Here is a 23108-nt window from a genome sequence, read left to right on the forward strand (position 1 = left end):
CTTAGACAATCCAGATGCTAGCCCGACTCAAACGGTAGTCGGTAAAGGCTTATCAAATCCGTTGATGGCTGAGGGTTTGCCAAAAATCCTACGCACGTTTGCAGGCCCATCAGCTTAATAGATGTGAGTCGAGACTTAAAACAGATGCGCCAAAGACAAGTCTCAAAGACTTAGTCAAAAATGCACGGAAGCCACTTCCATGTCTTAAGTCAAAATGTTGACCCGCGATGCAAAAAACCAAACGCCGAGGTCACACCTGTGTTCCAAATTCAACATGCAATGGTGAAACCCGCATCTCAAGTTCAAAATGCAGGGTCCACCCCCACATTCCAGAAGCAGGATTATGGCGCATACCTTCACACAGGTCCTGTGTGGAAAATCTTTTCAACCAAGCTGCCTTCGAAGCGAGTGCAGAGAACAACTCCTTTGTTACAAGGAATCAATATTTGAGCGACAACACTTAATCACATTAAAATCAAGTATTATCCGCACTTTCCGCACGTGGATTAGAAGTCTGTGTTTTGACTCATTTATCAAAGCCTAATAACCATTAGATGTTTACAAACCTCTAAAAGAATGCTTGTAGGCTGTCTAAAAATCACAATAGATAGTTGATCCCCCATCAAACACCGATGATGGAAGTTACAATCTGCCGACTTCCAGAAGGCTACAACAACTGATGAAAGCTCTAATTCAACAGCATTCACAATCAACATCGGGAGTTACAATCTGACGACTCTCATATTTTTAAGGAGCCAAGACGAAGATTACAAGAGGACGATCTGTGCAAAGCTCTAGCAAAAGAGACTACAAATTGACGGTCTCTTCATATTAGAATGCAGATATCTCTCAAACCGTAAAGAATTTGGCGAAACGGAGGAAGCGAACCAAAGGTTCAGATGGCCCCGTCTCGTCGAGATAGCCGATTTTCATATATAATTCGTCCAATTCCGACTTACGGTTTGAGAGTTATGACCTGTTCCTCGTAGCAAATTATGTTCTGAAGTCCGTCTGTAAGACTGGACTTCGTCAGAACATTGGACTTAGCCTGAAGCTCGCCCAGCCCGCCTAAGGTTCGCCTCTGCATTACAGAGTCAAAGCGCACAGGTCGAACCAGCGTTATAACCTCAAAACGCAGATGTTATCCTCGTGATATAACATCAAAACGCAGAGTTTTCAGTTCAACTGTGCGTTTTTAGCCTAAAACGTCCAAACTGTGCGTTTTCAGGCCAACTGTGCGTTTTCAGGCCAGCTGTGCGTTTTCAGCCTAAAACGTCCCAACTGTGCGTTTTCAGGCCAACTGTGCGTTTTCAGGCCAGCTGTGCGTTTTCAGCCTAAAACGTCCCAACTGTGCGTTTTCAGGCCAACTGTGCGTTTTCAGGCCAACTGTGCGTTTTCAGGTCAGCTGTGCGTTTTCAGCCTAAAACGTCCCAACTGTGCGTTTTCAGGTCAACTGTGCGTTTTCAGGCCAACTGTGCGTTTTCAGGCCCAACTCTGCGTTTCAGGTCCAGAAACGCACAGTTCGGGCCCAGAACGCTGTTTTCAGCGTTTGACTCGTTCAAGCACAATTTGAACGGTTCCAGAACCGTTTTCTCCCCAAGATTTTAGGGGATCACTACCCTATCATGGAGAGATTTATGGGGGGGAGTTACACCCCCATTAAACCTTCATTAAGGAGAGATTTAAGGGGGCGGTTACACCCCTAAATACCCTATAAATAGTGGGAAACTCAACTGAGTTCAAATCCTTCTTTTTTGGGGCAGCAAAGAAGAGATCTTCGGCTAGCTTCAGATCGGATTTGGTCTCATCAACAGAGGGAGATTCGGTCAAGAGCAAGCTTGGTAGCAAAGAAGAAGAGCCTTCATCCTTCGGCTGGGATTTTGGAGATCGACAACAGGAGCATTCCCTTGGCTGATTAACCGAACTTTCGGTTTAAATCAACTCTTCCATAGAGTTTCAAACTCGTTCAGAGTTATCAACTCGATCAGAGTTCAAAACTTGCTCCGCAAGTTCTTCTAAAACTCGCTCTGAGTTATCAACTCGTTAAGAGTTATTTTCAAACTTGCTTTGCAAGTTCTCCACAGCGTCAAATCGTGAGGAGAAGACTACGTTCCAGTGAATCAAGACGGTCGGATCGTCAACGGAGAGCAAGTTCGACACAATCAATCGAAGGAGGCACTCCATCGCTACCAAGAAGAACCCAGTTTTAAACAAATGGGAGAATCAAATTCATTCTCCTCTCTTTTGTAATCGGAATCCAAATTGTAATTGATTTTGAGAGAAATACAAGTCAATTTTTCTTTTATTGTCTTTTTACTGCAAATTTCCAACAAACAATGCTCAAACATCCATGCAGGACTATCTTGTTTTTACAAACAAATACTAACAAAGGCTCCGACATTCAAATTCAAGAGTGTCCCTACAACAACTCTCATGAAGCAGCGGTTACAGATAAGATACAATTATAAAAATTTGAGAGCTATAGTCAAGATTATTACTTGAGATATGTACTATCAGAACTCCAAAAGAAATATTTATTGAAGCACCGAGCTGCAAGTATTCATTTATAGATATTACAAACAAGATAAATTTTGGCTCTGTTTGGCAAAACTAACTGAAAGCTGCGAGATTATAGTTGAAAGCTGTTAAGTTAGCTGAAAGTTGTGAAATTGTAGCTGAAAGCTGATAGCTGTGTAGCTAGCTGATTGACTAGAGCTGTTTGGCAAAAATAGCTGTACAACTAGCTTACATTTGTTAAATGACTAAAAAGGACATGTAATATTATTGATATAAAATTAGAATTATTAGGGACAAAAACGGAAGAAAAAAAATTAGCAGCTCCTTCCCAAAGACAAACGCTACTTGAGGTAGCTTTCCAAAAGCTACTTACAAAAGACACAATCTCCAAAATAATCTTCTCCTATTTTTTGTCACCAAACAGCTCTACTAGCTTATTGACCAAGTCAATAAGACACAATCTCTTGTTGCCAAACAATGCTTTTGTATACTAGGGTTTTACTCACAAAAGTCATTATCTATCAAGTTATTACATATATTTCCCATTTTTTGGGAAAAATACAATAAAAGGTTAGCACCAATCAGTACAGTGAGCACTAGACTATTATGCGAGTGAAATGGAGTGAACGTTCAAGCATGAAAATAATGAGTTTAGAGAAAGCAAATGAATGGAGGGAAAAAAAAATTCTTGCTACTGCTGAAAGCAAGACTTGAACTCGTTTATGGCTTTGTATTGTGATTCCCTTGTTGTGTTTGGCTCGGTTGGGCGGCTCCCCCTCTAAGGGGCTGTTTGGATCGGTTTTTTGGATCGGTAAAAGAGGGGAAAGCTGCCAGAAATGTTAGCTTTTTGGCAGCTTTTCCCTAAAATCGCCTCTTATAGAAGCGTCCCCCAAAATCGAAAGCTGCCAAAAAGCTGACATTTTGGCAGCTTTCCCCCTCATTTTTCCTTCCAAAAACCGGAACCAAACTGTAGAGTTAAAGGTTTGTGTAAACACTAAACTCACGAAACTGGATGCAAAATGCCTTGATCTTTTATTGAACTGAGAAATGGTTGTTTAAATAGCCTTACAGAGTTTAACTGAATGCAAGAAAATAGCTCACTGAGCTAGACTCCTAACTTTTAGCAACTACCTGTAACAAACAAAGACTGATTCCTAGAGACTAGGACTTATTCAAACCAAACTGAGCTAGCTCCTAAACTCTAGCAACTGCTTAAGACCTCTTCATACCCTCCCTTAAACTAGCTGCAGAGCAGAGTGTAGTTAGTTTACTTCGGTGAGATCAATCATTCACATCTTCTTCCTAAACTTCTGGAAAGCATCAAGCTTCAGAGCTTTAGTCATTAAGTCTGCAATTTGTTCCTGAGTTCCACAATGCACCAACTCAACTTCTCCATCCTTTGCAAGATCTCTTAAGAAATGAAAACGTACTCTGATATGCTTGCTCCTTCCATGCATTACTGGATTTTTAGAAAGCTTAATCGTAGAGCTATTGTCACACATGATAGTAGTACTACCTTCTTGAGCATGACTTAAGTTCCTCAAAACTCGTCTTATCCACATAGCTTGGCAAGCACTAGTAGCAGCAGCTACAAACTCTGCTTCAGTAGTTGAAAGAGTAACAATTGGTTGTTTCTTAGACATCCAAGACACTGCTCCAGAACTCAACAAGAACACATAACCAGATGTACTTTTAGAATCATCTTTATCTCCTGCGTAGTCAGAGTCCGTGAAAGCAAGCAAGTCTTCATCCTCTCCTCTTTTATAAAAAATCCTATAGCTAGCAGTCCCCTTCAAGTACCTCAATATTCTTTTAGCAGTTTGTAAATGCAACTCAGTGGGTCTTGACATATACCTGCTAATCAAACTTACACTGAACATGATGTCCGGCCTTGTAGCGGTAAGATACATTAAGCTTCCAACAATTTGTTTGTAATGTGTATCATCCACAACTACTCCATCAACATCTCTGCTAATCTTAAAACCTGGAACAATTGGACTATTCATAGGCTTACTCTCGGACATTGCAAATTTCTTCAAGACATCAGTGGCATATTTCCTTTGACACACAAAAATCCCTTCTGGTTTTTGCAACACTTCAATACCAAGAAAGAATCTCATCTTTACTAGGTCAGTCATGTCGAAAGCTTGCATCATGGAGTTCTTAAACTCAATCATCATACCCCTCTCATCACCAGTGTAAATTAAATCGTCAACATAAATGCTAACAATCAATATTTTACCTCCATTGCTTCTCTTGATGAACAAAGTTTGTTCATTTGGACATTTTTGGAAGCCTTCACTCATGAAATGGGACTCTATGCGGCTGAACCAGGCTTTTGGAGCTTGCCTTAGGCCATACAAGGCTTTATGTAGCTTGTAAACCTTGTGTTCATTCCCCTTCTTTACATACCCCTTTGGCTGCTCAATGTACACGTCCTCGTTCAATTCTCCATGAAGGAACGCAGATTTAACATCCAACTGAAAGATGTCCCATCCTCTGCATGCTGCAAGTGCCACAATCATCCTTACTGTATCCATGCGTGCAACGGGGGCAAAGACTTCAGTGAAATCGATTCCTTGTTGTTGAGAGTACCACTTAGCCACCAAGCGTGCCTTATATTTATCAACTTCACCAAGCTCGTTCAACTTCGTTTTGAAGATCCACTTCACTCCAATTGCTTTTTCTCTAGTAGGCAGGTCCATGAGTTCCCAAGTTTGATTCCTTTCAATCGAGCTTATTTCACTATCCATTGCCTTCCTCCATTTCTCATGCTTCACAGCTTCTTCAAACAGAGTTGGATCATCTCCGATGACATCTTGTACCATGTAGGCCTCTGCTTCTTCTTCTTCACTTAGTTCCTCTCTGCTCACATAATCTCCCATCCATGTAGGCATCCTTCTCTCTCTCCTTTGAACCATATTTTCTTATGAACTCCCTTCGTTATTCCCATCATGCTCACCCCTACTGTCAAATTCCATGTCTACATCTACTTCACCATCAATCTCGCCTCTGTTTTCTTCTTCACTATCACCACTAAAATCATCATCAGCCCATACTAATTCTGCTTTAATCTGTTCTTTGAAATTGCTACCCCAATCCCAACTCCTCTCCTCCTCAAATATCACATCTTTACTAACTACAATCCTCTTAGTCTTAGGGTCAAATAGCCTATACCCTTTCGACTCTTCACTAATACCTAACAAAACACAAGGAAAGCTCTTATCATCCAACTTACCTCGTTTTGCTTCTGGTATGTGGACATGCGCAACACATCCCCAAATGTGAAAGTGATCCACCGAAGGCTTGACTCCACTCCATGCTTCCTGATGAGTAATGTTCTTCACTGCTAAGGTTGGACAGCGATTCAGCAAGTAAATTGTCCAGTTGGCAGCCTCAGTCCAGAAAGGTTTAGGAACCTTCTTGGCAATGAGCATGCAACGCACCATGTTCATGATAGTTCTGTTTTTCCTCTCGGCAACTCCGTTCTGGTGAGGTGTGTAGGCAGATGTGAGCTGCCTTTTGATTCCTTGCTCTTCACAAAAGACTTTGAAATTAAGTGACGTGAACTCTCCCCCCTGTCTGTCCGCAAACACTTGATGGATTCTTCCGCTTCTTTTTCTACCAGCTTCTTGAAAGTTTTGAAACTTTCCAATGCTTCTGACTTCTCTACTAGCAAATATACCCAAGCTTTACAGCTATAGTCATCTATGAAACACAACACGTACCTCTTTCCACTGTTTGATGTTGGCTCAATAGGTCCACAGATGTCAGCATGTATGAGCTCTAGTACCTTACTGGCGCGCCATTCACTCCTCTTTGATACTGCATTCCGATGTTGCTTGCCTGTGAAGCAATCAGTGCAAGTACTACTTTGTAGGCGTCAAAAAATGCTTACAGACATCCAAATACTACTCAAGACAAAGAAACGACGATAAACACCATCCTCCTAATCAGAGGGAATTATTCAAAGGAAGCGAGACAACATGGAAGGACAATGTACATACCAACAAGTAGTACATGGCGGCGCTGCCGAGGCGCGACAGGACATGGTGCCGCGGCTAAGGCGCGACAGCCCATGGTGCCGCGGCTAAGACGCGACAACCTATGGTGCCGCGGCTAAGGCGCGGCAGGCTATGGTGCCGCGGCTATTACAAGGGGTGCTGCGGCGGTTACAAGACAGTTGTATGATGATTTTTTGAAGCCCACGTGGCAGCGTGTCAGAAATAGAACGTGTGCTGACGTGTACAAGCAGTTAAACCACGAAAAAGCAGTTTTAAGCACGATGGAACGTGCTGGTACCTGCCTCTTTGGCCGCGGCAGTCCATACTGCCGCGCCAATAGCCGCGGCAGTGTCGACTGCAGCGGCCAAAGAACAGGCACCCGGTCAGTTATTTCGCCCTCGTTTCAACTGTTGTGCACTCCTATCCCTATAAATACCTCCCTAGACACGAAATAAAGGACAGAGAGCAAATTAGAGCAGAAAAGGCTTGAGCTTTTGGTGATTTTAAGGAAGAAAGAGAGAACTTTCACCCTTTGACAAGCATCATTTGGTGATTCCTAGAGATCTAAGCTCAGACTTGATCTTTGGAAGAGTGAATATCTTACATCGATAAGATACTCGCTTTCAAATTCCTACTTCGATAAACGAAGGAAGAATTCCCAAAGCCTTCACGATTCAATCAGAATCTGTGAATCGGTGGTCCACGAGTCAAAGCGCTCCCGGCACAGGCAAAGATCTCACGCAAGCAGTGATCCAAACAACGATCCTGCGTTTGTTTCTAAAAAGTTGTAATTTTCCTTTTGTTGTGTAAGAGAAGTCTTATAAAAAGACTATTTCTTTTGAATTTGTTGTAATCGACCGAAGATATAATGAATTCCACAATGAAACCAATTTTTGACGAAAACAAACTGGCGACCACAGTGGGAGCCAATGGTCTCGCTGCCGAGACCGTCGTGTCGCAGCGGATCAAGATTCCAGTTGAATCCACGATCGAATACGAGTTCGACCAAACCAAGTTTGAGGAATATCTTTCATCACCCTCTTCAAGATCTTCATTGTCTCACAAGTATAGGAGGATCTCATCATTGAAGAAGGCTTACATGCCAAAGAAGGCCCAAAGTGAAGACTCTCACCCAATCGTTGTCGAGACCTCCCCTTGCAACATTATCCCGGCAATTCCCAAAGCCGAAAGCTCTGCTCACAATGATTCCGCCCTAATTAAGGAATCGTTCGGTCGAAGTTTGCCAACTCTGACGAAAAGGGCTCGTCAGAGGCAACGCCAACGCCTCGCTCGTCAAATGGTTAAGGCCTTGGAACAAACCGACGGAGTTCGTTATTATGCGGACTTAGAGTCGAGGAAACAACAAGTGGTTTGTTCAACTCAACGACAAACTACTCACGTTTCTGCACAACTCACGACGGATGAATGGACTCTCGTCAAAAGGGCTCGGTCGACCCTCAAAGAACGTATGCAAAAGCGTCATGCAAACGCTGCTCATGCCCGTGCTCTCTTACAACAAAGACGAGAAAGAAACAAGGAAACGGTGGCCAAAGAACCGCCAAAACTCTGCAAAGTTTGGATTCCAAAGTCTGGAGTTGTGCAAAATCAGCATTCGGAGCCCGTTAAGACTCCATACCCGCAAGGCGGTGGTTCTAAACGTGCAACTCCCGACATAACATTGGATCGCTCAAAGACAGTAATAAATTATCCTAAGAATGCCAACAAGGTTTTACACCTCCAGAAGAAGACGCATTCACCAAATGACATCGTCATACCTGGGAGGTCATGCCAACAGACGATACGATTTTTTGGCAATCATACCGATGAATCGTATTATCAAGTTGGGGGGTGTGAATAAATTTCGAAAGAGAGTTATTCGAGAAATAAGCTCTCATTGTTCCTGTGCACGACTCATTAGAGCAGTATTGTCGAAATATAACTACGCCAAACGAGAAGTCATCCCGCAAAGAGTCTCAGTGTTCCAGAGGCTTTTCACCGAAATGTCAAAGCCCAGGCCGAGACGTTTCAGCAAGAAGTTTACTATTCAAGAGGATGAATTCCCTAAAGTCACCATCAATATGGCTGATAAAGGAAAGTCTAAGCGGCGTTCAAATGAATCAAACCCAGACTTTTCCACAGGAGGAAAAGTCAATTCAAGAATTGCCCAACGGATGTCTAGACTCCAGTTAGCAGCTATCAGACGTAGAGATTACAAAAAAATGCAAGAAGGAATGTCCTCGGAGGATGAACTCTCGGACACTTGTTCTGCGATCGCTTCGGATGATACCATATCTAGCACAGGGCAAACCAGAGAAGTACTCACGATCACCTCTGATCAATTTGCCCAAATACTTCAGGAAGCTCTAGTGAAGCAATGTGAAGAAATTAGAGCTGAGATGAAGACAGAGATGGAGTTAGCTATCCAACAAATGAGAGAATTGCTAACTCAACGACCTCAACCTTCTTAGTCCAGTCAGCGAGCTGAATCCAGCCGCCACACTCAGAATGTTGTAGATGACAGTGATCCAGAAGTGGATGAAGTCATTATGGCTGATACACCTTCTAATGACAATAACGATGGGGGTGGTTCAACAGATCCTCCCAATAACAATATTGGGGGTGGTTCAATTGCACCGCTTAGTAACACTGGGGGTGGCCCAATTATTTCTGCTCAACATCACTCAAAGAGAGATGAAGATGAGGACAAGAAAATGCAAGACCTTGAAAACAAAGTCAATGCTTTGATGTCCGCTCAGGAAGTAAAGAAGACGGGTATTCCGTGTCCCTATCCAAGAGAATGGGATTCAATACCATACCCGGCAAAGTTCAATCTGATTAACTTCACACCATTTGATGGGAAGAGCTCGCCTATGTAGACGGTAAAATATACCTCTGTGAGCTTCGAAGGACTGGACAGGTGTCGAGTCGACCTGAGCATTCATAAATGCATCTCACCTTGGCTGACTGAGTTAGGAGACGAATCCGCCAGCATTCGGCGAGCTGTCCAAACCCACTCGAGTGTCAGGAACATGCTTTCCCGCCTCTCTTGACCTGAAGAGAGAAGGCACGGCACTCCAGGTCCGCCGAACAACCGCCCACAGTACGAGTGAGCAAACAGATGTCAAAGCAGCCTGCACTCTCATAAATGCGACTCACCTCAGTTGTCCAAGCAACGGGCAAGAGCCGCCGGCGCTCGATGGTTGGTCAGATCCACGCAAACATCCGACAGCCGTTGTCACACATACGAGGAGGGGCTTTCTCACTCCTACGTGACGTGACGCAGAGCACAGCTCTTCGAATGACCACTGGTAGTACGAATGGGCAGCAGGATATCTCCGAACAATGTATGGTCACATCCCATAATTCAAGGAGCAGTCAAGCAGCAGGATATCTCCGAACAATGTATGGTCACATCCCATAATTCAAGGAGCAGTCAAGCTGTCCTTCTTCTATTTAAAAGCCTCCGAACAATGTATGGTCACATCCCATAATTCAAGGAGCAGTCAAGCTGTCCTTCTTCTATTTAAAAGCCTCTTCCAGCAAACTTTGAGAGAAGTCGAAAAACTTGGAGAAGAGCAGTCGAGACCAAGTTGTTCACATAATCCTTGTATTACAGCACCACTGCCTAATTCTGAGCTCCGATCGCCAGCGAACTAAGCAGACCCGAACTCCATCGACTCGAGCTTCTACTGCGTACTGAAGCTCTCCAGCAACCTCGATCGAACGCGAAGCGTCCTATAGCCACCTAAAATCCCCACACTAAACAAAAAGGGCATTCCCTCTGCTTCTGTTGTAAACATTTGATTATTAGTTTGTAATAAGCTTTCTTATCAATACAAACGAAACTTCCTGTTTTCGGGAAATCAAATTTACACCCTACAGAAGATGGCGACCACAGTGGGAAGCAGAGATAAGCAAAGGAAAAGAGCCATCACGGGCCTTGTATTTACATAAGTTTTTAGTTTAGTCATGACGCGCACGACATTAGCTAAGTTTAATCGGTAAAGGCACATCAAACCCGTTGATAGCTGAGGGTTTGCTAAAAATCCTAAAAGAAACCAAGTGCGCTTACTTCACCAAAAGCTTCTTCATTCAAAGTATTCCAGACCACACACAAGCCGGTTTAGGTCTGAAAACTTTGAAGGGGGTCTTGTAGACGGTAAAAAATACCTCTATGGGTCTACAGGGAATTTGTCTACGAGAAGAGTTCGCACGCCCAGTTCTCTGACACGGATCGAGTCGACCTGAACAGTCATAAATGCGACTCACATCGGCTATCTAAGTCGGGAGACGAATCCGCCGGCGTTCGGCGAACTGTCCAAACCCACTCGAGTACCAGGAACACGCTTTCCCGCCTCTCCTGACCTGAAGAGAGAAGGCACGGCACTCCAGGCCCGCCGAACAGCCGCCCACAGTACGAGTGAGCAGACAGATGTCAAAGCAGCCTGCACTCTCATAAATGCGACTCACCTCAGTTGTCCAAGCAACGAGCAAGAGCCGCCGGCGCTCGGTGGTTGGTCAGATCCACGCAAGCATCCGACAGCCGTTGTCACACATACGAGGAGAGGCTTTCCTACTCCTACGTGACGTGACACAGAGCACAGCTCTTCGAATGACCACTGGCGGTACGAATGGGCAGCAGGATATCTCCGAACAATGTATGGTCATATCCCATAATTCAAGGAGCAGTCAAGCTGTCCTTCTTCCATTTAAAAGCCGCTTCCAGCAAACTTTGAGAGAGGTCGAAAAACTTAGAGAAGAGCAGTCGAGACCAAGCTGTTCGCATAATCCTTGCATTACAGCACCACTGCCTAGTTCTGAGCTCCGATCGCCGGCGAACTAAGCAGACCCGAACTCCATTGACTCGAGCTTCTACTGCATACTGAAGCTCTCCAGCAACCTCGATCGAATGGTCCAAGGGAAGCAGACTCGACATAAGCATCGAGCGAAGCGTCCTATAGCCACCTAAAGTCCCCACACTAAACAAAGAGGGCATTCCCTCTGCTTCTGTTGTAAACATTTGATTATTAGTTTGTAATAAGCTTTCTTATCAATACAAACGAAACTCCCTGTTTTCGGGAAATCAAATTTACACCCTACACTGACGTGTACAAGCAGTTAAACCACGAAAAAGGTGGTTAAAGGTCGTGGGAGAACGGTTTCAAGCACGATGAAACGTGCTGGTAACTGCACTGCCGCCCCAATAGCCGCGGCAGTGTCGACTGCAGCGACCAAAAAACAGGCACCCGGTCAGTTATTTTACCCCCGTTTCAACTGTTGTGCACTCCTATCCCTATAAATACCTCCCTAGACACGAAATAAAGGACATAGAGCAAATTGGAGCAGAAAAGGCTTGAGCTTTTGGTGATTTTAAGGAAGAAAAAGAGAACTTTCACCCTTTGACAAGCATCATTTGGTGATTCCTAGAGATCTAAGCTCAGACTTGATCTTTGGAAGAGTGAATATCTTACATCGATAAGATACTCGCTTTCAAATTCCTACTTCGATAAACGAAGGAAGAATTCCCAAAGCCTTCACGATTCAATCAGAATCTGTGAATCGGTGGTCCACGAGTCAAAGCGCTCCCGACACAGGCAAAGATCCCACGCAAGCAGTGATCCAAACAACGATCCTGCGTTTGTTTCTAAAAAGTTATAATTTTCCTTTTGTTGTGTAAGAGAAGTCTTATAAAAAGACTATTTCTTTCGAATTTGTTGTAATCGACCGAAGATATAATGAATTCCACAATGAAACCAACTTTTGACGAAAACATACATGAATCTCCCAATTGAGGTAGTCCGTGCACCATCCTTTTGAATTGTAAAGTCTTCAATCCCTTGAAGCTCAGGTGGCCATATCGTTGATGCCATAAGTATGTGGAATCAACGCTGGTATGCATGCACTCTTCTGTGATAGATATGGTGGCAGTGCATCTTTCGTTGAGTAAGATAAGCATACGATTAGCACTCATCTCAGCGCGTGCAATGAGTCCTCTGTACGGATGATAGATGTTACATGCTCCATTTTTTATTAGAATAGCAAGCCCCTTTTCCTGCAATTGTCCCACACTCAACAAGTTGTTCCTAAGTTCAGGAACATAATACACATTACTAACCACAAAATGGTAGCCATTGAACATCAACCTTACATTGCCTTTGCCTGCCACTATCATCTTAGTGTTGTTGCCACGTTCAACAGAGTGTTTGATGCCATCAACAAAGCTCGAGAACATACCTCTATCACCACACATATGGTTGGAACAAACAGAGTGTTTGATGCCATCAACAAAGCTCGAGAACATACCTCTATCACCACACATATGGTTGGAACACCCTGAGTCAAGAAACCACGCATCATTTCTCTTTGCTTCATGTTCTTCTGCATACGCCATCAAAAGCAATTCTTCTTCCTCATTCAGTTGTGCGTAGTTAGCTTCCTTGTTCCATTTAGGACATTCATACTGAAAATGCCCCAAATTGTGACATTTGAAGCACTCTATCGTGGCTCTTGTTCCATTTAGGACATTCATACTGAAAATGCCCCAAATTGTGACATTTGAAGCACTCTATCGTGGCTGTATTGAAAGTTTGACGTCCTCTGCCACGCCCTCTACCTCTGATCAGTCCTCTTCCTCTGCCTCTACTGCTGCTTTCAACTTTCAACACTTGATCAACCTATATGCTGGTTCTTTTAAACTTTTGCTCATGAACAACCAAAGAACTTTGAAGTTCATCAATGGACATCGAACCAGTGTCTTTTGATTCTTCAATGGACACTACCACATAGGTAAACCTCTCCGTCAATGTTCGAAGGACTTTCTCCACCACTTTTGAGTCTGGCATCTCCTCCCCATTGCTCCTCATTTTGTTTGCAACATCCATTACTTTAGCAAAGTACTCCGTAATAGTTTCTGTTTCTTTCATCGCAAGGACCTCGAAGTCTCTTCTTAATGAATTCAGAAGTGACTTCTTCACAAGATCATTCCCTCCAAACTTTCTCTTCAGCGAGTCCCAAACAATTTTAGAGGTGCGCCTCTTCTTCACAAGATCATTCCCTCCAAACTTTCTCTTCAGCGAGTCCCAAACAATTTTAGAGGTGCGCCTGTCCAAAACTTGCTCAAAATTGGCTCTGTCAATAGCTCTGAAGAGATAGTGTTTCACCTTATGATCCTTCATTCTGGTATTCTCCAGCTGCTCTTGTTGTGTGTCTGTCAGTATTGTCCCTGCACGTGGTTCCTCGGAACCATTCTCAACGAGACTCCATAAGCCTTTGGCACGAAGAAGGTTCTCCATTAATTCACTCCAATGATCATAATGAAGACCATCGAAGTGAGGGATCTTTGTGGGAACCTTGTCGTCACTCATCTCTGTGTTTCCCTCTTTTCTTTCTCTCTAAGCTGCAGCTTACTTTAAATAATCAGGCCTAGTGATGGCTCTGATACCAGTTTGTAGAGTTAAAGGTTTGTGTAAACACTAAACTCACGAAACTGGATGCAAAATGCCTTGATCTTTTATTGAATTGAGAATTGACTGTTTAAATAGCCTTACAGAGTTTAACTGAATGCAAGAAAATAGCTCACTGAGCTAGACTCCTAACTTTTAGCAACTACCTGTAACAAACAAAGACTGATTCCTAGAGACTAGGACTTATTCAAACCAAACTGACTGATTCCTAGAGACTAGGACTTACTCAAAGCAAACTGAGCTAGCTCCTAAACTCTAGCAACTGCTTGTAACAAACAAAGACCTCTTCACAAACGGGGCCTAACCAGTTTTTGGTCTTTATTTATTATTATTTTATTTTATTTTATTTTGACGGGAGTAGGGTGGGGGAGTTTATGTCACCAATATTTGCAAATATATGGTACACCTTTTCAATGAGATGCACATCGGACTTTTATCTCACGGTTCTGTTTTGTGGGGGAAAAAAATTCCAACAGTCAGAATTTACCATACACATCAATGAAGAACATCAAAGCTGACAACAAAAGAAACTTCAAAGAGAAGGGACATTTCCTTAAAAACTTCAGGAAAAGATAACATAAAGAGTTTCATTAACATTTCCTTAAACTTCAGGAAAAGATCACATAGAGATTATGAACATTTCCCTAAAAATTCAGGAAAAGATCACATAACATAAAGACCAACAATATTTACATTGGGTGCTTATGTACACGTGGTTGCTTGGCTAATTGGTCTTTTGGCTCTGGGGAGAAGATAATTTCTCTTCTCAGAGGAAGCCAAAGGAACTAAAAATTTATGTTGTTCAAAGTCCTTCGAGATCAAATGTAAGGGTTAATGTGAGAAGAGTAGTCTCTGATTCCTGCTCCTTCCCATCCCATCCATTCCTCCCATAAGTCCCAATCTGAGTCATGCATCCCCCTCACCGGCTCATCGCTGTCGTCGCTCCAGTCCTCAATCCGCCATTGCTCTACCTCATCACATGCCCTCAAGCTATTCATCACAATCTGAAAACATTTCACCAACACACATTCAATCAGTTACCATGATCGCAGAGGAACGAAAACATGATGTACACACATATTCACAACATTATGCCTATATAGTTTGCTTCATCAACCTCCACCGAATTCGCCATTATTGGGAGATGAATGAAAGAATATCACACAACTATGCACGTTGGGAGTTCACAGGTTCGCATACAATACTTCCGAGTTTCGAAACAGTTTATCAGTCCCAAGATTACAGAAGCATGATCATAAGGTATTGATTCGGGGTGGATGGCACTGGAACCAGATAAATGCAACATTTGCTTAACGCAAAATGTTTAGGAAATAGAAATAGATTTCGTCAGCAGTTAGGATAAGTTTCCTAAAGTCAATAATATATCCTAACAGAAAACTTTATTATCCTTATTAAACTTTTACTATTACATTAAAGATAAGAAGTCAGTTGACAGCATTATCCCATATAAATTTTATCCAAATTAACAACTTTTAACAACATAATCTATAAGGTTTATCCAAATTAACATTTTGCAACAACATAATCCTAATCACAGCCAGTACTGTTGTTTCTCCAGATAAATTTAATTAGGAAAAAAAATAACTAGTAAGGAAATAAATTTCAAATTGCACTACTCACATCATAAGCTTCATTGATCTGATGGAATTGAACGCCACAGTTGTTCCCTTTGCACACATCCGGATGGTACTGCAAATAAATCAGATAATAGTTCAGTAAAAAGAAGAGATTTTAGAGTAATAAGTGCTATTAAACTAACTATAAACCCATCAACTAAAATTCCATAAAGATGCCACCTTTCTCCAAAAAAACCCATCACCGAGGAAACAACAAATAAAAAGAACAAAACAAAATTACCAAAATCCCATTAATCTCTCATCACTTCTAACAAAATCCCTCTTTTTCATACCCAAAAACATTTAAGAATTGATTAAATCGCATCAAAATCCACCATTATAAAACGCTTCCCGCTTCTAACATAATCCAATCACAGAAATTAAAAAAAAAAACAAGTCAGATACCAAAACCACTTCATAACAAAACAAACAATCATAATAACTTAAATGAAAATCATTAAAAAAAACAATTTTCGCTCCCAAAATAAATTTTAAAACCCCCTCTTTTCTCCCAAAAAATGCCATAATATCCACAGATTCCGCATAAAAAAAATAGAAAAAAGAACGGGCACCTGAAGAGCGAGCTGCCGAAAAGCCTTCTTGACCTCCGTCTCGGATGCACCGGGTTGGATCCGCAACCCCTCTTCCTCCCTCCTCTCAAAGCTCGCCCCTTTCTTCCCATCGGCGAAGGGGGCGAGCACGACCCGAACGAACCCATCATTCCCATCGACACCGCCATTGAATCGAACTTCTCTCCAAAAACACCCAGCGAAAATTAATCGAAAATTATCGAGATCGAAACGGCGTTGAATTTGGGGGGACAATCAATGATAGAGGAAGAAAATCGGCAACTTTTGTTCTTTATTTATAGAGTGATGATGAAAGGGAGCGAGTGCTTGCGTGGCACGTGTGAGGATGAGGTCTGGTTCTTATCCATTTTCTGCCTTTTTTTACGGGGGGAAATTACGAAAATGACCCAACTCGATAGCTGCGTCTCTCAGAGGTGGGACCCGGAATTGCTTTCGAATGGGGCGTGCAGAGCCGGGTGGTGATCGTTTTGTTATGAAATGGATTCCTAACGGATATGCCACTTTTAAGATTCGGATTTGTATGTTTTTTTGACAAATTTTTAAAACCGACCATTCTTTTTAATTGTTAGCAAAAAAAACGATATTTTCAAAAGTATTTGCCAAAACCAACCTGGTTTCAGCCATCGGGGTGAAACCAGGTCTGTTTTGGCAAAAGAAGTTTCCAAACTTCACGGGACTTCGACTTGAAATCCCGTGAAGTTTAGTAGCTTAATTAAATGGCTACTAAACTTTACGGTACTTCAAATCCCATGAAGGTTCATTAATTTTTTGTCTAAAAATCGATGAAACTTCACAGGACTTGAAGTTCCGTGAAGTCTAGCAGACATTTAATTAAGCAAGTTTTAAAGTTTTTTTCGTCAAAACGACCTAGTTTCAGACCGACGACTGAAACTAGATCGGTTTTGACAATTATTTTCAAATGAGATCGTTTTTTGGGAATATTTTTGTAAATGTGACTGTTTTGAAAATTTGTCCTTTAACTTTTCCTTTTTACCAATTTATTCAAAATCTCTAACAGCTCCCCTGCCGCGACCCCAGCCCCCTCAAATATGGAACATTACTAACATATCCCTCAGGAGAATTATAACTCCCAAACAAGCCTCTAACTACCCGTGAAAGATATAGACCGTCCCATTTTATAGGGTGTTATGATAAAATATGTACTCTTGTTTGAACCCCTCATCCTTTTTCCGAAAATGTTTAAATTTTTAATTTGAGGAGGGGAGGGGTGTGAACATGGGGTGTGGGGACCACATCAACGTTCTCAATGCGGAGCAAATAAAATAAATAGGATGCTTTGGTTTCGGGTTTGTTTCCACAGCGCGTGGGGACCACGCATTTATTTTTTTGTTTCCTGAACGAAACCAGCCCACCCGAAGACCCGATGTATAATTGCTATAAATAATAGCAATGAATCCCTAGGGCTAGTGTGCAAGTACGAAGTTGAGGGTGTGCAGGAGTTTTTTTTTTTTTTTTGCGGCTACGAAGAAAAAGCAAAACAGAAGTTGTGTGATTCTTTGGGGCTGCGTGCAAGGGTTTGTAGCGTGCGGCTGTAGAAAGAAAAAGAGATTTTGTTTTGCTGTTTTGAGAGAGCCTTTGTGTGAGGGATTTGAGAGTTTGTGTGAGGGTTTAGATTGAGTGATTGTAAACCCTAGTTGTATTCTCTCCCTCTAATAGTAGATCTCCCCCCCCCTTTACTTACCCCGTGGACGTAGGCAATTTGTCGAACCACGTAAAACTTGTGTGATTTGTGTTTGCGACGATTGTAATAGTTTTTAGGATCCCTCGACAAGTCAGTCCTAGAACTGATGAGAGGAAGAGCCAATATCTCACCTTGTTGAGATATTCGCTTCAGATTCTTGTTTCCTTAGTGAGACGAGAATTCTTATTGATCTTTCTCTCTTATTGTGCACCAGAAACTCTGCCAAAATTTTCGATGCGCACAACAAGTGGTATCAGAGCTCGGGCTACGCTTGGCCTATTTGGAGGAGTAGATCAATTTGAAAGCTTGTCTAGGGCTTTGTTTGGTGATAAAGATTGGATCTTTTGGTAAAGACTCTATCTTTTCAGTTTTGGATCTATTCTTCGTTCGTTGGTGCGTTGAGAAAGATGTCGGGGAAAGAAAGTGCTTCGGGTGTCGAGGGTGGTGCTTCTAGCGCGAAGACCATTCAGAGTTTGAATATCCACTCTATGAAGATAGATGTGGAGAAGTTTAATGGCACAAACAACTTTGGATTATGGAGATGCGAGGTTTTGGATGCGCAGAATTTGGAGGATACCTTGGAGTTAGATGGCAAGCCAGATAATATTGAAGAGAATGTTTGGAAGAAGATGAATCGAATGGCGTGTGGTGTGATTAGGTCTTGTTTGACTCAAGATCTAAAATATGATGTGATGAATGAGACTTCTGCAAAGAAGATTTGAGAGATTCTCGAAAGCAAGTATCTGACAAAGAGTGTTGAGAACCGTTTGCATTTAAAGAGGAGACTTTATCGGTTCCAGTTGAAGAAGGGAACCTCAATTAGAGATCACACGAACACTACACAAAGCTTCTTGCGGATTTGGCGAATGTGGATGTCATGATTGAAGATAAGGACAAGGCGTTGCTGTTGTTGAGTTCCTTGCCCGACGAGGAATATGAGACATTCGTCCTTACTCTGATTAATGAGAATGCATCTCTTTCGTATAGTGAGGTCACTGCTGCACTGGTGAATTATCAGCTTCGGAAGAAGGATAAGGAGACTTCGACTGAGTCGGTAGCAGAGGCGTTGACTGCAAGAGGGAAGGGTCCAAACCGAAAGAATTGGAAGTCACAGTCTAGAGTAGGAAAAGATCAGTGTGCTTGGTGTAAGGAGACTGGTCATTGGAAGAAAGACTGCCCAAAGCTCGACGAATGGATGAAGAATAAGCAGAAGGAAAAGTGAAGCAACTATCATCAGAAGCAAACATCGTATCGGATGATAATATTTCTGACTCTTCTATTTATTCGTTTTCTATCAGTCCTACATGGAGCTATTCGGAGGAATCCGAGTGGATGTTGGATAGTGGTGCGACCTATCATGTGTGCCCTAGAAGGGAATGGTTCTCCAGTTTTGAGAAGCTGGATAGTGGTGTGGTATACATGGCTGATAACCGTGCATGCCAGATCCTTGGGATAGGAAGAATTCGCATCAAAATGTTTGACGGGACTGTTAGGGAGTTAAATAATGTGTGATATGTTCCTTCTTTGAGAAAGAACTTGATCTCGATTAGATCTTTGGTTGGAGAGGGTCTGAATGTTCGATTTGAGGACATGGTTCTCAAGATTGTGAAAGACTCTCAGATTGTGATGAAGGGCGTCAGGAGGAATAACATGTATTACTTGACTAGATGTATAGTGACAGGTAAAGAACTGGCAACTTTTATTGATTCGACTAGACTGCGGCATTTGGGGCTTGGTCATTCCAGTATTGATTCCTCGTATAGATTGAAAGGATGCGAAGACCTGCAGTTTGAAGTCCAGTGAATATGTTGATGTGAGCAAGAAGACCGAGGTAAAGTTTGGCACCTCTATTCACCGTGCTAAGGATCGTTCTGGAGGAGTTCACGTGGATGTTTGGGGGCCCTCCAAGGGGGCATCATTGGGAGGTAATAGGCGTTTGGTTTCCTTTGTTGATGACTGTTCTAGGCGCAACCAAATCCCCATTGGAGAAAGTTCTAGTAGTCTCTAACAGTTTGAAGAAGTGTAAGATGGACAGAAAGGTGAAGGTACTTCATTCTGATTTTGGTGGGAGGTACAAGATGGACCTAGTTCTGTATTGGAGCCGAGCTCACGGCATTGTGAGACACTTCGTTGGAAAGGAAATCTTAGGGCAACTTGATAGAGTGGTAAATTTGGAGAACCGTGCCTTACTAGAGGAGGATCAGTGTTTGTTGTCAAGCAATGGTCTGCAGAAGAGTTTCTGGACTGAGGCTTCGACATATTCGAGCCATCTTACTAAAGAGTTGTCAACTGCTGTGATTGGAGGTAAAACTCTATTGGAAGATAGGTCTGATTGTGTCACTTTGGATGAGGCTTCGATGAGGAAGCCAATTGACTCTCAGCAGGTGGAGAGTTTTGGACAGACCTTAGATGTATCGCAGCGGGTGGAGAGTGATGCTACTCCACATTGGGTGAAGATTATCCAGATCATACTGCATTGTTTGGGATTCCAGTTGAGGTGACACAGTTTGGATATCATTTGGATTTGGATGCAGATGATGAGTTAGTTGATTTGAGTGCAGCTGGCAGACATAGTTTGGATATGGTCATTAGTTCACCTCAGGTGGAGGTGTTTGAGGCCATTGGAGGTGCTATCAGCCGCAGAGTTGATGATATTGGAGAAGTGTTGCGAACTCTTCTATTAGATTGAGGTCGTTTGCGGTCATTTGGGTGAACTACGTTCGGCTTGATTCCTTGGACAAGAGGATACGTAGGCAGTCTTTATGATGCAGCCGGGTTGGATTTTGATGGGGGTGAGATCGATTTGGTGAGTAGATACCGACGTTTTGGGAGAGTGTTCGCACTCCCATTTGGGTCTCGACTTGTTATGGATGAAGTCCGTTGTCATGAGTCCGTTGCCATGGCGTACTGGACGCAACAAGTGAGACATTTGGTTTGGTTAGTGTCGGTTCAGTTTTGGAAAAACTTCGCCGAGGTGAAGAATTGTGAACATGAGGTGTGGGGACCACATCAACGTTCTCAATGCGGAGCAAATAAATAGGATGCTTTGGTTTCGGATTTGTTTCCACAGCGCGTGGGGACCACGCATTTATTTTTTTGTTTCCTGAATGAAACCAGCCCACCCGAAGACTCGATGTATAATTGCTATAAATAATAGCAATGAATCCCTAGGGCTAGTGTGCAAGTACGAAGTTGAGGGTGTGCAGGAGTTTTTTTGGCCGCTACGAAGAAAAAGCAAAACAGAAGTTGGGTGATTCTTTGTGGCTGCGTGCAAGGGTTTGTGGCGTGCGGCTGTAGAAAGAAAAAGAGATTTTTGTTTTGCTGTTTTGAGAGAGCCTTTGTGTTAGGGATTTGAGAGTTTGTGTGAGGGTTTAGATTGAGTGATTGTAAACCCTAGTTGTATTCTCTCCCTCTAATAGTAGATCTCCCCCCTCCTTGTCCCGTGGACGTAGGCAATTTACCAAACCACGTAAAACTTGTGTGATTTGTGTTTGTGGCCATTGTAATAATTTTTAGGATCCCTCGACAAGTCAGTCCTAGAACTGATGAGAGGAAGAGCCGATATCTCACCTTGTTGAGATATTCGCTTCAGAATTTTGTTTCCTTGGTGAGACGGGAATTCTTATTGATTTTTCTCTCTTATTGTGCACCAGGATCTCTGCCGAAATTTCCGCTGCGCACAGCAAGGGGGGTACATGATATTATTCTCTCAGTCTCCCTCTTCCTATCTGTAATTATAAATTAATGTAATTAATTTTGCTGTATCTTGGTAATAAATGAATTGAGAGTAGAAAAAGTAAAGGGCGGAGAAAATTTTTCTGATATAACATAATTGGAGGTTATATATGCAAAACCCATTATAAATTGGTATTAGTTTGATTTACTTATGTTTTGTAGTAATGACTTGTGTTCTGCCCAATACAGATGATACGAAGATACCTTGACATATTCGTGGACTGAATAGACATTTCCTTTTTGTTATCTTTCAATTTTTTCTTTTTTTAAATGGGAAAGTGAAGTGCGAAAGTCATTCCATCAGAAATATTGATGAAATACCAACGAAATTATTTCTATTATTTCTCCTATAAAACGAGAGAATAATATCTCATTCACTGGATAATTTCTTCTTTGTGTAGCAGCAGTTCACCTCAGATGAGTAGCCTCTCAAACAATTAAAAATAAATAAAAGCGTTGCGGATTATCAAGTCGATATGAAAAAAAGGGAATTTTTGAAAATTACTTGCAATTTGCATTTCATAAATAAACCCAAAAATTAATTTGTTGTGGTTGTATACGCACCGATTGCCAGTCGACGTTGTGGTTGTATACGCACCGATTGCCAGTCGACACGTGGAACACGTGGAGCATGCCCGTGGTGCGCGGACCGACACGTGGAAGCTGAGGCGTCCTTCACGATTTTGGATAAGGTTCTGACCACAAATTTGGATTCTTTGATCGCTGAATTTACAATTTATCGGAGATTAGTTACTCAATGAGCATACACTACACCGCACGCGAATATAAGAAGTGTGTCTGGAAAAATAAAATAATAATAATAATAATGAAATTTTTTTCCAACATAGATAAAGGTCAATTTAGTAAGTAATCAATAATCAGAGTCAATTTAGTAAGTAAAGGACAATCTATTTCTTCAATAAAACTTATTTAATCTCAAGTGTCAAATAGCCCCCCCCCCCCCCTCCCCCCCCCCCTAATGATTGCAACTTTTAAAACATCTGAACAAATAAATGTTTTCTCGGCGACTCACGAAGAAGAGGGTTACGTTAAAGGATGGGTCGAAAAAATTTTGATTGCTCTCATTGTGGTTTAAACAGTTACAAATCTAATTAATTCTGATAAGATCTGTATTCAAACGTGATAGATAATAAACATGTAAACATGTGAGGAATTTTAAAAGAAAAACTATCATAAAAAGTTTAAACAACAATACCGTAACCTTGTAAACTTTATAATCTATCATGAAATTTTATTTTATTAGGAAAGTGTTATTTACTCACGACATTATATATTAGATGACCATACGACAAGTATGTGATATTTAATGAAAATGATGTTGCCAACTTTTATATGGACTGAGTGATGAAGACGGTAGATATGCGAATATAAAGTGACGATCATTCTAAAATTTCCTAATAAAGAATCGTTTAAGAGGTTTTTTGCTAGCACGAAAGGTC

At 42.0% G+C, this 23108-nt stretch overlaps 2 protein-coding genes across 2 annotated transcripts; both read right to left on the bottom strand.

The window, feature by feature from the left end:
* Window positions 13196-13885, bottom strand: LOC109842597. The gene has a single exon (XM_020411453.1). It carries the CDS (start codon window positions 13883-13885, stop codon window positions 13196-13198), a length of 690 nt encoding a protein of 229 aa, XP_020267042.1.
* On the bottom strand, window positions 14512-16442 carry LOC109841269 (chaperone protein dnaJ 8, chloroplastic; the record flags this gene model as incomplete). Its single annotated transcript, XM_020410183.1, has 3 exons — window positions 14512-14988; window positions 15626-15694; window positions 16194-16442. Coding segments are annotated over 3 exons (504 nt in total), but the record flags the coding sequence as incomplete, so codon positions are not given.

Source organism: Asparagus officinalis, chromosome 5 (genome assembly GCF_001876935.1).
Source record: "Asparagus officinalis chromosome 5, Aspof.V1, whole genome shotgun sequence".
Taxonomy (NCBI): Eukaryota; Viridiplantae; Streptophyta; class Magnoliopsida; order Asparagales; family Asparagaceae; genus Asparagus; species Asparagus officinalis.

Bases quoted from the DNA above. Each gene is read 5' to 3' on its own strand.
- LOC109842597 (XM_020411453.1), bottom strand. From the start codon at position 13,885: ATGAGTGACGACAAGGTTCCCACAAAGATCCCTCACTTCGATGGTCTT.